The sequence below is a fragment of the Pinus tabuliformis genome, chromosome J, assembly GCF_031772625.1.
Source record: "Pinus tabuliformis cultivar Carrire ecotype Pingquan chromosome J, CPIR1, whole genome shotgun sequence".
NCBI classification, from domain to species: Eukaryota; Viridiplantae; Streptophyta; class Pinopsida; order Pinales; family Pinaceae; genus Pinus; species Pinus tabuliformis.
Window position 1 is genome coordinate 557,523,498 of NC_142295.1, and position 17,392 is coordinate 557,540,889.

Consider the following 17,392-nt stretch of genomic DNA (forward strand, 5'->3'; position numbering starts at 1 on the left):
TGGGACATAGATGGTGCTGCTGGGAAAGCACATTTTATTGAGGTCTTCTCTGAGAGCAGCGAGGAAGAGGATGAGGAGGATGATGGGGAGGCAGGAGATAGTTATGCCGCACAGGATCCTTTGCCACCTCCACCACCACCAGCAGGTGGTGCAGCTTTTGCACCTACCGGTGGGGCCCTTGCAGCATTGCGAGGAGTGCCCAAATATTTGACGTTGCGCGTACGGGGGACAGTACATGGCCAACGAGTATCAGTTTTGGTTGACAGTGGGGCAACCCACAACTTCATCGATGCAGAGATGGTTGAGCAGAGAGGTATACAGACAGAGAGCTTCGATGGCTTTTCAGTTTTGGTCCCAGGAGATCAGACCATGGTGTGTGCTCGTTATGTCCCAAAGTTATCAATGACGAGGGGGACCTACACACTAACTGACCACTTTTTCGTGGTCAATATTCTGGACACCAACATGATACTCGGTGTTCAGTGGCTTATCACTCTAGGGAAGGTCACGACAGATTGGAAGGCCCTAGAGATGGAGTGGGATGATGAGAAGACAGGGAGGCACGAGAAGATACGGGGACAGCACACATATCCGCCTCAGATTGTTTCAGCTCATCGGATGGAGGCAGTCTTCCGGAAGGAAGACGTAGAGTGAGTAGTGGAGCTGCGTGCATCAGAGGCAGGAACTACAGGGTAGACGGTGCACCCAAAGATACAGTCCATCCTTGACCAGTATGCCACAATGTTTGGGGAGATTCCGTCAGGACAGCCATTGGACCGGGGGTTTGAGCACACCATTGAGATTGAGCAGAGCATAAAGGCAGTGATTACTACCCCCTATAGGCATCGCAAGGCCTATCGAGATGAGATTGAGCAGGCCATTCAAGAGTTGTTAGCTCTTGGGCACATTCGGCCAAGCACGAGTCCTTTCGCTTCTTCCGTGGTGTTGGTGAAGAAGAAGGACGGCACATTGAGGATGTGCATTCCGTAAACAAGAAGACCTTGAAGAACAGGTACCCCATACCCAGGATCGATGAGTTGATGGATGAGTTGAGAGTAGCACAGTTCTTCTCAAAGATTGATTTGAGATTTGGGTACCATCAAATTCACGTGAGGGAGCAGGACATTCCCAAGACCGCCTTCAGGTGTCACTATGGGCACTTTGAGTTTTTGGTGATGCCCTTCAGGCTAACCAACGCCCCAACTACATTCCAGTCCTGCATGAATCACATCTTCCGCAGTCACTGAAGGAAGTTTGTGTTCGTGTTCTTTGATGATATTCTCATTTACAGCAGGACTTGGGAGGAGCATCTCCAGCACATTGAGACAGTGTTGCGCATCTTGGAGGAGCAGCAGTTCTATGCTAAGCTCTCCAAGTGTGAGTTTGGGTTGACGAAGATGTTGTACTTGGGACACATCATAGGGGTGGACGGAGTGAGAGTCCACGAGGAGAAGATCAGGGCCATCAGAGATTGGCCAGAGCCGAGGAACGTGACAGAACTCTGGGGATTCATTGGCATTTGTACTTACTACCGAAAGTTCGTCAAGAATTTCTCACAACTCGCTGCACCCCTGACAGATCTGACGAGGAAGGGGCCATTCAATTGGTCAGATACAGCGCAACGATCCTTTGACAGGCTCAAGGAGGTTATGAGCAGCTGCCCAGTGCTTGCATTGCCGGATTTTTCGCAGCCATTTGTTTTGGAGTGTGATGCGTTGGGAGAGGGGATCGGCGCAGTGTTCATGCAGGGAGGTCACCCTATAGCCTTTGAGAGCCAAAAGCTCCTTCCGCATGAGAAGTTGTATTCTATATATGACAAGGAGATGTTGGCCATTATGCATGCATTGGCCAAATTCCGGCAGTATTTAGTGGGTAACAGGTTCAAGGTGAGGACTGATCACAACGGCCTCAGGGTCTTTTTGGAGCAGAAACAGCTACAGGAGAGGTAGCAGAAGTGGATCAGTAAGATCCAAGCGTATGACTTTGACATTGAGTATGTCAAGGGTAAGAACAACGTGGTAGCAAATGCCCTTTCACGTAGACCAGCCACGTTGTCTCTTATGAGCTTGGACACAGACTGGAGAGCTTGACTCTTAGTAGAGTACTCCAAGGACAGATTTGCATGTGAGGTTCTGGATGGCCAGGTGACGAATGACAGGTACAGGGCAGTCGATGAGATCATCTACTATAGGGACCGGATCTTCTTGACTAAGGGATCTCAGCTCAAGAAGAAGATACCTCAAGCATCACATGATTCACCATTGGCCGGCCATCAGGGGTTTACCAAAACCTACAGGGCCATTAGAGAGAGGTTCTCATGGAAGGGCCTCAAGGAGGACGTACTCCAACATATCTAGGAGTGCGATATTTTTCAGAGGAACAAGGGGGAGATGAGCCATCCCGCAGGATTATTGCAGCCTCTTCCCATTCCGGAGGGGAAATGGGAGTGTATTTCGATGGACTTCATCACAGGGTTGCCCATGGTGCAGGGCAAGGATTGTATCTTTGTCGTCGTTGATTGACTGACAAAGTACGCACACTTTTTCGCAATATCCGCACATTACACAGCAGCGCAGGTGGCCGAGCTGTTCTTCAAAGAGGTCTTCAAGCTACATGGTCTTCCTAAGACCATCATCAATGATAGGGACAATCGTTTCATGGGCGGGTTTTGGCAGGAGCTTTTTCGGTTGGTTGACACCGAGTACCAGTTATCACCCACAGACAGACGGGCAGACAGAGATAGTTAACAAGTGGCTAGAGGGCTACTTGCGTAACTATGTCAGTGGGCAGCAACAAGCATGGCTGAAGTGGCTGCATCTAGGGGAGTACTGCTACAACACTACACATCACATGTCCATTGGTATGTCACCATTCTATGCTTTGTATGGATATCATCCTTTATCTTTTGATGATGTGATGTTTGGTGCTAGCAAGGCTCCGTGAGACAAGATTTGGATCCAAGAGAGTCAGGATATCCTCCGAGCTCTCAAGGATAATATGGCTACAGCGCAGAACCAGCAGAAGTTATATGCTCACAAGGGTCGGGTGGAGAGACAGTTTGAGGTGGGGGACTTGGTCTACCTACGATTACATCCATACCGACAATCATCACTGAAGCAGAAGGGAGTTGAGAAGCTCAAGCCCAACTTTTATGGGCCATATAGGGTGATACGCAGGATTGGACAGGTTGCGTATGAATTGAAGCTGCCCCAAGGCAGCAAGATTCATAACGTTTTTCATGTATCATGCCTGAAGAAGGCATTGGGGCAGCAGGTGACAGTGACAGATGAGCTACCACCCATGGATGATGAGGGGCATTTGGTACTACAGCCAGAGGCTATCATTGATACCAGGGAGAGGCAGCTGCGGAGCAGGACAGTCTAAGAATTCTTGGTGAGGTGGAAGAATTTACCGGATGAGGATGCCACTTAGGAGAGTGAGAAAATTTTGCAGCATCCATCACTTCAGTTGCTTGAGGACAAGCAACATTTTGCCGGGGGAGACTGCAGTATTCCTAATTAGCCATGGCTAATTGGAATATTCGATTTTGCTCAATTTTGCCTTCTATAGTTATTTATAAATAAAAAGGTGAGGAAAGGGGGACATAACTCACTTTTTGAATAAAGTCACTCCCTAGTAGCACAACGTTGTAACTTAAAAGGGGAGCCAAGGGGGCCAAAGGACCATGTAGAGAAGGGGGCCCACGTAGACACTTGGAGGGACTGCGCAGATGGAGAAGGAGCACGTGGCAAGAGAGAGGCTACGTTGGAGGAGGTGGGCCTTAGGGTTTTGAGAGAGGCCAATGCTATAAAGGAGAGAGGAGCCTCCTCATTTGGGCATGGGATTATGTTGCATTTGAGCTAGTCACTTCGACTTAGAGCACGCTATCTGTTTAGCCTGTCTACAGCATTGTTTAGTGCATCGAGTGTCTCCATTCGGAGATCTCACCCTTAGCCCCGGGGGACTTTGAGTGCCTGCTCGGGCAAGGTAGTTTCATCAGTATTTTGCAGGAGGAGCGATCTCTGGAGTTGAGGAGGAATTGAGCATTTTGATGACTGTGCAATCTTGAGAGGGGAGGACGTAGTCTCTTTTGGTAGGAGCTCCGGATTGGTTTTATGTGGAGGATTTGAGCTTGGAGATTGAACAAGGGATCAGCCCTTGCATATTGGAGGATTTTGGCAGAGTCTCGGGTAGAGTTTTCGAGGATTCTCTTCAGGGGCAGCGCAGAGCCTTGAGGGATAGCGTAGATCCTCAAGGGGGTGATTTTTGGGGGTCAGCTATTTTAGAAAAGCTTTCTGGGCTTTTCTGGGTTTATTGAGCAAAGGTTGAATCTAGAGTTTCAGCATTTTCTTAGGAGGGGAACAACCCCAAATCCTCACTTGATTCCAACAGTAGCAGCAGCACAGCAGTTCTCTGGCAGCTTGGACGCAATTCAGAGAGAGGCCATTTCCTTATCATTCTGAGTGTATTTCTTCACTTGCCTTATGCAAGTCGAAGTGCTATCTTTTTTATCACCTCTTGTACTCTTTCCATTACTCGGTATAATAAAATGGCTTAGCATGTCTCTCTGCATTTCTCGAGTATCTGCTTATATTCCATGTATACATTATTGTATGTTGCACTACTGTTATTTTTATCTCTTTGAGCTCTCCGATAACTATACCACTGGTGTGTTTTTCTCCTATACTCTTAGACAGAGTTTGGAAAGGGCCAGGTAGCCTCCAGATCTCGTCCTCTTTTCAAAGGCGACATATCTGGTAAACGCCCTCCCAATCCATCTCTGGTTGGAATTTGCTTGTGTTTGAGGGATACCCCTGATAAGGGATATTACATTGAGTTTGACAGGATAGTTTTGCAGGAGGTTGGTAGACTGGAGGAGGATGGAGTTCCCCGTCAGATGAGAGAGATGGTGGTGCATCCATCTTTGGGTCTACCCATTAATGAGGTGCAAATAGATGCAGCAGCAACCAGCACAGCTGCAACATTTTTAGGCAGCATCCCTCTCTAGACAAGGCTTGCAACACAACTTCCCACTTTTCCCCATTATAGGGAGAAGGGAAGGGTTTCTTGGAAAGATCTTGTCAGCCCACTACTTCAAGAAAAAGACCTTTGTGGTTCAAAGATACTCTTGAAGATGCTGAGAAACATATTGCACCAAGGAGGACATTTTGTGAAAGTATGAAGCCGAATAGGTACCAAGGGTACTTCGCTGCCATGAGTACCATTGTACAATCCGAGCTTTGCACATTCGAAGAAGCCGTGAAACACCAAGTTTGGAAGGATGTGATGAATGAGTATGAGTCGATCATGAAGAATGATGTATAGGATGTGGTTCCTAGATCCAAGGATAAGTCAGTGGTCACTTCAAAATGGCTCTACAAGACATACAGTCCATTTTGTCCTCGTGTATGGGAGGCCATGATGCCATTTGCAAGAGGTTGCAGTCTAAATTGTTGGCCATTTGGAGGGAGAAACAGTTGGTTTCACTTGTTGCTTATGAACTAGCTAAAAGGTTCGTTGCGCAAAACATTCGGTTGTTCAGGAGACAGTTCAACCAAGGAGGAGTTGTGGTGGATTTGTGGTGACCAACCATGCAGCAAGAATGAGCTGAGGAGGAAGGGTCTTTGCTTCATCTGCAAGGAACTTTGGGGACCTAACCACTCATGCATGGGTGACACTGAGGAGATCACAGGGGTAGATGAAGACAAGATTCCTTCTGACTTTTAGGATGAGGATTTTTCTTTGGATGAGTCCATGATGCCTCTGAGGAGCATGAGCAATCATGTGGGGTTGTTGACAGTAGGCCAAATTATATTTCGGTGTGTATAGTGAGTAGGCAGTGGACCCTATGGGAGATATTCAAGGTGATGAGTCACCAATGACGATTCAGCATGAGTAACATATGGTGGAGCATGAATTAGCTGAGGAGGATGTTATACACAATATGCACAATGAGCATTTTGTGGAGAGCCAATTAGAGGTTCGTGTTGAGCCCATGATAGAGGAGGATAAACAACCATCTTTTGGACCAACCATTGATAAGGAGCAAACAAATGCACAAACAACTAGCAGGGATGTAGTACTTGCAAACACTGGTTGTCAGGGGGTGGTTGAGTCTAACAGGATAGTTTTGCAGGAGGTTGGTAGACTGGAGGAGGATGGAGTTCCCCGTCAGATAAGGGAGATGGTGGTGCATCCATCTTTGGGTCTACCCATTAATGAGGTGCAAATAGATGCAGCGGCAACCAACAAAGCTGCAACATTTTTAGGCAACATCCCTCTCCAGCAATACATAGACAAAGCTTGCAGCGCAACTTCCCACTTTTTCCCATTATAGGGAGAAGGGAAGGATTTCTTGGAAAGATCTTGTGAGTGGACCGAACAAAGCAACATGAGTTGAGCATGGACCAGCGACAGCATAGACTTCTTCCATACATAGGTGTCCATGAATTCGATTCTTTCCAAGGGATAGATAGGCGGGAGATCATGAGTTGGTATCCTATTGATGGAGCGTATTTTTATTCAGGGACATAGTGCAGCGAGAGCCCTTAGGTGTGAGGGATACTACATGTTTCAGTTGGCAGTGGGATGTAGGTTGTCAGCTCATCAGCACTCCAACACACAACCAACATAGTGGGATTGACCTTGGTTTATGCTAGGGTTTGGACTAGAGAGAGGTGATGAGTTGGTATTCTACTAGTGGAGTAGCATCTACGGTCAGAGACAAAGCACAACTCGAGCCATGGGGGATGGACGAGGATGATTGGTTATGGTGGTTTTGGGATCCAAGTGGATCCATGGATGGCAGATTGAGTCAGCAATTTGTTTGGGATCTGGGTATTGAGGGACCCATTCATGTTTGGTTAGCTTGGAGGCATGGCATGGTACAATGGTTCATTTGGGATCCTAGTATCAGTTTACAAATGCCTCTGCAGTGGATAGATATGGATTGCTTGAGGGCAAGCAATATTGGGGTGGGAGGCTTTATCATGTCCCCATTTTTATTTTTCTTTATAGTGCAGCCAGGGTAGATTTCCAAGGCATGGGATGGCCAGGTCATGGGAGCAAGTTTATGTCATCAGGGGTTTCGGAGGAGTTTTGAGGAGTCTTTACGGGATCTGATGGCATTTTCTTGGCATATTCTATGATCTGCACAATTTTTCTTTCGTTTCGTTGCATTCCAATAGCTCTCGAAAAATAGGGTTATTATTGAGCCTGACTTAATTAATTTCGCTTGAGGTGGCATTCCAGGAGAAATATTTGATGGAATACCTCAGTGTAATAGCTCGTTGGAACCAGAATGAGAAGATCTACAAGATGGGATGCTGAGAAGTGACTTCCAGTGGCTAGAGAGAGTATGGTGGGAGATTTACCATTTTCCCTGATTAAAAATGGCTTTAATTAGTCATTTAATTAAGGAAAAATAATTAATTGGAGGAAAAAGGCCAAAAGTGACTTAAGTGAAATAAAATAAAACTAAAAGTCACTTAAGATAAAGTCAATGGAGGAGCTTCTAGAATAATAATAAAATAATAAAATAAGATGCTTCTAGAGGCTTGGAGATCTATCCATCAGATCTATAAAAGAGGAGGAGATCATTTGGAGACATCTTGGAGTTGAGTATTTGTTTCTTGTGGAGAGGTTTGGAGAACCGGGAGTTCCCAGCTTCAGTTGTAGCCCCAGGACAAAAACCCTCAGGTGATGTAGTGAGAGTGGGCGAGAACCCTTCTCTCCCCTTGGTGAATTCATTCAGAATTCACAGGAGCTCTTATTGGTTGCAGTTTCATTTTGAGAGGCCAGGTCCAGTGCTGCAGCAGACACATTTTGAGGTTGGATCTAGTTTGCAGCAGTTGTTCGAGATTCTCAGCTATTTCCAACTATTTCATATTGCCATGTACTCCTATTTATGGTTAATATAATAAAGTTGAGATTTGCTGCATTTTCTTTGTGTTCGTTTTTTCTTGCAGCATTTCTAGTTATTTACCGTGTTTCAGAATTTTCATGAATTTGTCATAGTATCAGTATTGTGTATTTTCTGGGCTATATCGCAGATTAAAAATATTGCTGACAAAAATTACTGTAAATTTATGGTGTTTTCTGCATGTACTTTCTGGGATAATTTTGCTATAACAAAATCACCATTATTTTAGCCAAATATTTTGTAGGGGACATTACATATAAATAGTACTAGTAATCAATAATTAAATAAGGAGACACATCCTAAGAAAGGACATCTCTCAACCAAAGGACATGACTATTAATAAAAGGGCACTCACTCTTAGATATTTATACGGGGCCCTCATTGTACTATCACCATATCATTTCTTATAAATTTTAAACATATTTATTGTCCTTATGGATTTCTTTGTATTGCAAATATTTTGGATATTTATTATTTAATTGGTGAACCAGATTGGTTTTCACATTTGGTATTAAAGCTTCGCTTCTGATCTGGCATTTGGCCACACTCTTATCAGAGCCAACTCTGATTCTGACATTTGGCCACACTTTTTATCTAATTTGTCTGATTCGGTTTTTTACCACAATTGAGTTTCTTGCATTACCAGACCATCACCATCTAAGGTTTAAATTTTTTGTTTAAAGAAACTTTGTTGTCATACATTAAAGAACCAAGAAGTTCAGTCCAAACATTAGAGGCAATACAGAATTTACAATTTAAAACAGCCCAGAATGGAATAATTATCGGATAAGATAATATAAACCCTGCATTGGTTGAGCTTAATACATCGTGAAAAAATGTCAAAGCCACACACTCACCCCCTAATGTGTTGTGCCCATCAAAGCTACAGCAATGTCCCTTAATATGTTGCATCCATCCATGGAAACACCTAAACATTGCCCCCACCAGTCCATGTGTGATATTTAAGAAGGAAAGACTAATGCGAACAGGTGTCTGGCTTATCCTGGATCCATCCATCATGGAGTATAGCTTGTCTCTTAATAATATTGTGAGCAGGTCGTAATCTAATGTGAGTAGAAGAATACAAACCAACAATTACGGAAGTCACGGCGTCTCATAATATTCCATTTGGAGAACATCTCATTGTTGACATCTTTTAACTACTTCGAAAGCTAAATAGTGAACAAGGGTATTAAAGTTTGGGATATTTAATTCTTAGAGGAAAAGAATGATTTCTAGTTCCAATTCAAAAGGTAAAAAGGACATCATTCAAAGTTTGCCCAATTCCTATCCCTGAGGAGAGGGGAAAGATTAATTTTTAGAGAAAAGTTAAACGCTAAATATTAAAAATTTAAAATATACGTAAATTATAAATTTATTAAAAAAAAGGTATAAGTTCTTAGTTGGAATATAATTATATAAGTGAGGAAAAGCAAAAGCGTCGAAGCCTTGTTATAACTATATGTATCAAAAACTTATAAAAAGGGATAACTTGAAAATGAACGAAAGAAGATTTTCTTATGAAGGTTATTAAATTTCATATTATGCATTATTTACATTAAAGGGGAGTAGTATTCAAGGAAAAGAGATTATCATTATCAATCTAAACCATAAGATAAATCACATTAATATAGATTTGGGAAATCAATTATTAGTTTCAAAGCCAAATATAATTGAAATAAAAGAATTTTTTGCAAAAAACAAAATGAAATTAATGACTTGCAAATGACAATTGATGATTATGAATGTATATCTAAATTCAGCATTACAACTATATATAGGGAAGAGATCAGCATAGTTCTCAGTTTACCCTGGTTTGAACATTGGGTACCTTCATCTTAAACACGGAAGAAAAGTTTTTGACATTTCCCTCTAAGAAGAAGAAGATGACACTTCAGAACATTACAATGTAAGACAAAATTGATAGTACTTCCATCCAAAGACCTGAAATATATATTAAAGGTGATCACATTCAAGAAAATCAAAGGTCAATATAAAAAAATCCTAAAAGAACACAATGAAAATTACTTATACAAATCAAGAAGACAAATGTTATGAAGCAGTGCAACAAAAAATTAGAACAATAAAACAAAGATCTTGAGAAGAAATTTGAGGAAAGCCTATTAGGAACAGGCTGAAGAAAATTCTCATTTGAAGAGCCTTAATGAAAAGTTGCTAAAACAACTAAAAACATTAAACAAAAACAAAGTACATTATCAAAAATTTTAAAAATAAAAATAAATCAATGAATCAAAAACTGAAAAGATTAATCATAATCAAAACCTTTTTACACAGATTAAGAATCTTAGGAATGATAAAAAGTAAATGGAAAACAAAACAGAACAACTTATCCAAAATGAAGCATCAAAGTCTTCATGTAAAAAAAATCAAAGTTGAGGAGAAGGGAACAAATACAAATCCACTTAATATCACAACTCAAGGAAATGCTAAACTAATTGAAGTAAAAAATATCCAGATGTCGAAGTACCAAGAATGGAAATCACAAGTGAAGATTTAGCGAACAACAAAGCAATATCTGTGCATGAAGAAGATCATATACCAAATGTAAATCAAAAAAGCACTATAAGTATAATAAGGGAAAGTCATGATACAAAGACACCTTATCAACATCTCAATCACAAAAGAAAGCATTTTAACCAATCAGTGTGTCAACATCACTCAGGATGGAAATAATTAACCTATCTGCCGAATCACACAGTAATAATTCATCTTGGAAATCCTTAAACTAGGATGGTCATATCCTTTCACAGCCTCTCAACTCTGCTCAGCACTCAGAAGTTTGTACTGTCTCATATCATCAACTATGACAGCTCTAAAGAACAAAGAATGATGTGAAGGCATTACAAGCCAAGGAAAAATTCATCAAGACCTTCCATAAATATGCTTTGAGAACAAAGCTTTTCTAAAGGGGAAAGCAATATAATAAACACACACACACAAATAATAATAATAAATACTAACAATCAATAATTAATAATCAAGTGAAGAGACAGATCCTAAGTCATATCTCAACCAAAGGACGTGGCTATTAATGAAAGGCACTCTCGCTTAGATATTTATACTGGGTCCTCGTATCATTTCTCATATATATATATATCGTCTTTATGGATTTCTTTATATTCCAAATATTTTTGATATTTAATTGGTGAGCCAGCTTAGTTGTCACATAGTGAAACCACAAAAAAACAAAGAGAGTAGAAAGGCAGAATTATATTCCTTTTGACATAAGAGGCGCAAATCTTAAAGTTACATGGCATGAGCTCTAAAAGAAACAATAATTGTTAGCTTAAAAGAAAAACAAAACTAGAGTGAGCATTGACTCCTGTTCTTACAGAACACATCTATTAATTCTTCATTGTGACTTGATGCAATAGTTTAGGTCTTCTATGAAATTTTGAAGGCCGCAATTACCTTAGTCTTCACTGTGAGGGCATTTCGTAAAATCATTGCCATTTGTCGTATGAAGACAAAGGAATGCTGATATGTATTGCTCAAGTCAACTCCATAGAGCTCAACAACACAGTTGCTAAGGAACTGAATATGCTGCAATCTTCCTGAATTAACAAACTTGCAGTTTGCAACATAATCCTTGTAGATACCTTTCAAGCAAGCATCAAGACAATCAGAGCCCAGTCGGATAGCCATGTCTCGGATAAATAAAAACGACACAACAGAGAGGGCACCTTCGCCAGTGCCCCAGAAATGAAGTGCAACCTATCACAGATTCATAGAGAACAAAAACAGTCAATATCAAATTGTAAAGCAACACCATGAATAATGTTTTACTTATGATATATAACTACAAAAGCATTGTACCTTCAGATATTTACGTAAAAGAGCAGGAAATGCTGCCAAAAATATAACTGAAGATCTGAGGCGTCTAATTGTAAATGAAATCATCTGGTTGTCAGTCATCTGATTCATTACATGAAGAGCGTTACTAAGATATGACTTGACAAGATGTCCAAAATTCCTCCATCGTTTTGTTCCCTTCAATTCTAATATGTTTTCCCCCTTTCCACCGGAGCTAGAAATTGTCAGCAATCTTCTCAATATGCCATCCATTTCACTGAGAACAAAAACCATGATCTTATTAAAAACATTGCTCGTCATGATGCTCAGGTTTGAGCCAGAGTCATCTGTCCCACTATCTCCATAATGGCATGCAGTTCGGAAAGCTCGTAAAATTGAGCGGAGAGCACTCAAGCTCTGGTCCTCCAGTATTGCTTTACACCAAGTATCAACTGTGGCAGTTGTAAGGACCTTCTTTGCTGGTTGCTTCAAATCTTTGCTATCATCCCTTCCTCCATCGCTAGGCTTCAAAAATTGTTCTTTGGCACTCTTGTCATCTTCTTCATATCCCTGTATATATGGACTAGATGAATAGCCTTAAAAAGATTGAGAAGATGGTGCTACTAACCAGAGCTTCACACACAGTGAACAAAATAAATAAATTACTAATAACAAATAAACCGAGTCAGAAAAAGAAGAGACATATTCGCCAAAAGAGAGAGTTTCTACTCACATCACTATCTTCATCACTGAACTGCAGAAGCTCCTTGTCATGGTCTTTCAGGAACTCAAAGAACTCAGGATCCTGCCACAAAACAAAGATCCAGAATATCATACAGACGATGTTCAAGATGTTCAAGATCTTGACTAACATCTTATCTTCAACTATAGTCGCTAAAAGAAGCCTTTTAGAAAAAAAACAAAACAGAAGAGGTTGAAGAGGAATTTAAATAAAATATGATAACTTTTTAACCAACAAGACTTGTTACACAGTTTAAATTTACCTATTTATGTTCTACAAACAAAAGTCATCAGAACTGGAACGAAAAGCCAAAATTTTGAATTGGACTGTAACCAGGAATAAAATAAGGTTGAAGAATGGATCAACAAAAAATACATAAAATATGTTTAGTTTTACAAACACACACACACACACATCAACGTATAACCAAACCATTAGACACCAGATATGCAAGATTTGTTCAAGTATATAGCATGTAAGGGTGAATATAGCACAATGGCACTTGTGATACACATCTGAACCAAAATACATAGACATTGAGGCTCTCTATGACATCCAGAGTCCAAAAAAACATACTATGATACTACAACATACCATCAACATCATCCCCTAGATTGGGATCATCAATGTCATGATCACCCTCTACCTCATTTACCTGCCTCAATCCTCATTACTAGTACTCAGAACCTCTAGTGCTGCTAGTGGCTCCAAGTCCATCCAACCCAATTCATCATCTTCAAGCATTGTCAAACATTGGGATCTGTATCAAGTACCTTTTCAGCAATTGTCAGCATCTTAATCAAAATTTGTATTGCATGAAGACTAAATCATTCAACCATTGTAACAAATGGTTTTCCTTCTTCAAGTGTATCTACTCAAAGCCTGTGCACCTGTGCTCTACCTGAAAGTACTACAAGTTTGAGTCTTGACTGAAGAACCAAATTGCAAACGTTCACAGTTAAAAGCATTGGCTGCCAAACAATTCCCACCAATATCTATGGTAAGAGTCAAAGACAACTAAAAGTTCAAGAAATGAGTTTGAAACTTTGACTAGAAATTTTATTTTCTGGGCTAAGCTTCCACCCCCATTTAGCATTATGGAAGAGTCCTTAGCATCATTCAAACTCATTTTTATTCAGTTATTCAGGGGTGGATGGGAGTATCTTTTCCGACAAACTCACACAACATTCACACCTAGCCCCAACCATTGTTGTGTGTATTAGTGCAAATCTACAAACTCGAAATTGTTTACTTGGCTGGTCCTTGGCATAAGTTACCTGTACTTGCTCTAAAATCATCGAGCTACCTATGTATCTTGATCACTTGGATTGGGGACCATACGCTCCATGCATAAGCACAATCCATCTTTCAGCTCCCTGTCTTCATCTACCTCAAAGTTGGATGTTTAATTGCATCTTGGGTTCAGACTTCAAATGATACCAACTACATGTATATGCATATGGAGTTGGTTGTTCCATCTATTATTGATGATACACCAAATAGGGAGATGCTTTGTTTCTTTATCGTTGTATGATACCTGTATATGCTCTTTGGCTTGATCCATAGCCTTATAAAAACACTCCATGGTCATTTTATTCCCACATGCATCCTTCCCATCATGCTTGCCACTCCACTAAAATGTAGTCCGCTCATCAGAAGAAAACATATTACTCAAGTTGTTTTTCAAGGACATGAGAGATTGCAATGTGAGGAAGTTCATTGGAAATCTATTGATGGCCTAACAGGCTCCCTAACCTTTGTATTTTTCTTCAACAGGTTCAATACTCATGCATGGTTATAAATGTAGTTGTAACGCACTTGGCCTGATTAACAACCCTCTTCGCCCATGGTAATTTTCCAATGTCCTTAAGCATAGGGTCTAAGCAGTGTGTAGCACATAGGGTCCTGAAAATTATTGGGTGTTTATGCTCCAACAATCTGCCAATGGCAACATAGATAGAGTCGTTATTAGTAATGACTTGTACAACATTCTGCACCCCCACCTCCACACCCAATAATAGTTGTGCATCCTTCACATAATCAAATGCATCTTATTCATCACATTGGCAAGAAATACAAAAGTTAATTATGGTATTTGATTTCCATCAATCCATTTATCTAACATGTGTTGAAGCTTATAGTAGCTTTGGAAGGTCTTTTGCATAGGCTCGGTGTCCTAGCATATGGAAAATGATTTATTGACTCTTTAGGTGTTTGCTTGGTGGAGTAAGTGATTTATGTCTTCTTCCCTAAGTCTAACTTAGGAAAAGTACAATAAATAAAGTTAATTAATTATTGTGGACTATTTAGTAATTTTCCAAGGATAAATAATTTAAGTATTTAAATGACTTAGAAATGATCTCCAAGATCTTCTAGAAGGGACATTAGGGTGAGGGATTTGAGCTTAATGAAGATTATAAAAAGAAGCCTAAGAAAGAGATGAAGACATAAGAAAGGAGACACAACAACAGAAAGTGATTTTCTCTAGTGTGAGTGGCTCAGTAGACTAAATTGCAGAGGAGGAAGACTGCAAGAGGACTCAAGGGTGTATCTAGTAGGCCGAGTTGCTAGAGATTGCATGGTCAAGTTGTTGAAGAGAGGGAGGTTGATTTAATTAGGGAAACCTATTTGTTGCACGCTGAATTTCTTGAGGCACAGCGGCAGATCATACGAAAGGTGCAGGGTTGATTTGACAACAGATTGTTGGGTTGAATTTCTCCATGCCAAATTCGCTCAGAGGCCTATTTAAAAGAGGCCGAATTCATCCGGGGGGGCGAGTTACAAGTTCCAACAATTGTATTTAACCTTGATTTTCCAGATTAATGAATGACAGAGAATTCTCGTGGGTATTTATTTATTACAATGTGTGATTGATCTTACCGAATTTTTATTTCAGTTGCATATAATTTCTAGAGGTTAAAATACGAGTGATTTTATTTTTCGGTAATTCAGAATTTATTATATTAATTAAATAGATTGTTGGTAATAAGTAATTGTCTCGAGAAAATAAATTTGAGCTGGTATTAGGAGATTTAACATGGTATCATAGTTTTCTCGAAAACTCAGTATGAGAGATCTAAGATCACTAGGGTTTGCAGCAGTGAGTTTCTTTTTGTAGCACCAAAATTATTTTTAAATTTTGCGGTTGGGGTTTTGTGGACAAGGTTGACTTGTTAAGATGGCAACATTGAGTAGTTTGCAATATGAAGATAGGACGGGACCTTTAACATTAGTCCCTAGAATGAACAGATTACCATGATTCTAAAAATGATTGGTCTGTGGGATCTTGTGAATACAGACATTCAAGTTCATTTAGATTCAAACCTTGTAGTGGAGCATAATCTCAGGTATAATCTTGGATGGTGTGAGGGATCATATTATTCCTCACATATCAAGAAAGGACATGGCACGTCAGATGTGGGTAGCCCTAACTGGACTTTATCAAAGTGCAAACAAAAAAGGAACATGGCACTGTGGGAGAAATTAAATAGCATCAGGATGAATAAATCAGACACCACAACATCTTACCTCACGAGGATCTCAAAGGCTCGTGATGAGCTTGCCACTGTTGGGGAAACTGTGTTTGATTCAGAGCTGGTGAAGGTAGCTTTGAAAGGTTGCATTAAGCATTGGACCACCTTTGTGGTTGGGATCATTGCTAGGCAATAGCCTCCTGATTGGGCCCAGTTGTGGGATGACTTCATCCAAAAGGAGATCTTGGAGAACTCAATGACCAGATGACAGCGAACAAGTAGTGAGAAGAAATATGAGCTTGCTCTTGCTACACAAATGAAAAAGGGCAAAGGGAAGGCCAAGTAGAACCAGAGTGGAGATGGACCTTCACATCAATGAAAGGAGAAGGACATGAGCAAAGTCAAGTGCTTTGCATGTCACAAGTTCAGGGATGTTTCCAGTCAATGTCCAAACAAGAAGAAGGGCAAGGGAAAGATAGCCACTGCACAGATGGACAAGATGGCTAAAAAGTTAGAGGACTTTGCCTTGGTCTCATGCCTTTCTAGAACCATCACGAGAGGTGTATGGTTTGTGGACAGCGGTGTTAGTTTTTTATGGATATGGTAGAATCGAACTAGTGTTCTAGTCTCTAAAGTGTCAAAGAGGCAAAGGAAGACAACATCTACAAAGCCCAGAAAATATTTCGAGAGAAAACACTTAGAAACCCCTCAATTAAATTAATTGATCAATAATAAAATAGTTCCTAAGTCTAACTTAGGAAAATTGATTAATTAATGGGTGTTAATTAAGGAAATCGACTTTGATCTAAAGACTTCCGGAAAAGTGATTTGACGGAGCCTAAGATGATTTGAACCATCGATCATCATTAGATCTTGGTCATTGATGCTCCAACAAGAGATTATAAAAGCAAGTCGAAGGGGCTGGGAAAAGACACAGTTTATAGTTTGTGAGCAAGGCAGTTCGAAATTGGAATTCTCCAGTTTGCAATATTCAGTGAGGGTGCAGTTCAAGCCAGGGAAGGAGAGTAGTAGGGGTTTACAGTAGTGAGAACTTTTGAGAAATTCTCAAGATGTTTTCGAGTTTCCAGAGGAGGAAAATGGAGGTTGAATCAATAGGAAGGCCATATTTTGCAGTGTGAGTTGCCAGAAGGAGGATTGATCAATGGCTAGTGCCTGGATCTAGTCCCGAGAGGCCTAGCGAATTGTTTCTAGAGGCAGAGAGCGACAGGACAACTCATCTGGAGGTGTTCCGGAGGCAAAATGAATTTTCTCCAACAAGCAGTACGCATTTCCACTACAGCAATGCGAATTAGCTGGGAAGTGCGAATTTGCCAAAGAGGCTAGATCGAGTAGTTGTGAGGGAGAAGGATTTTCCCAGATATATTTCCAATAGAGATAAATTACTGAAGGATTGGCAGTTCCTCATCCAATTTTAATTCTCTG

The 17,392-nt window shown here is 40.7% G+C and overlaps 1 protein-coding gene across 1 annotated transcript in view; it reads right to left on the reverse strand.

Moving 5' to 3' along the window:
• LOC149228226 (Noc2p family) overlaps positions 1 to 17,392 on the reverse strand; it is a 144,268-nt gene that overhangs the window by 23,414 nt on the left and 103,462 nt on the right. Inside the window, exons 8-10 of the mRNA XM_089378106.1 lie at positions 12,468 to 12,539; positions 11,759 to 12,304; positions 11,354 to 11,656 (exon numbers count right to left, since the gene is read on the reverse strand). Of these exons, the coding sequence (XP_089234232.1) occupies positions 11,354 to 11,656; positions 11,759 to 12,304; positions 12,468 to 12,539 (921 nt within the window). The remainder of the gene's footprint in view (positions 1 to 11,353; positions 11,657 to 11,758; positions 12,305 to 12,467; positions 12,540 to 17,392) is intronic.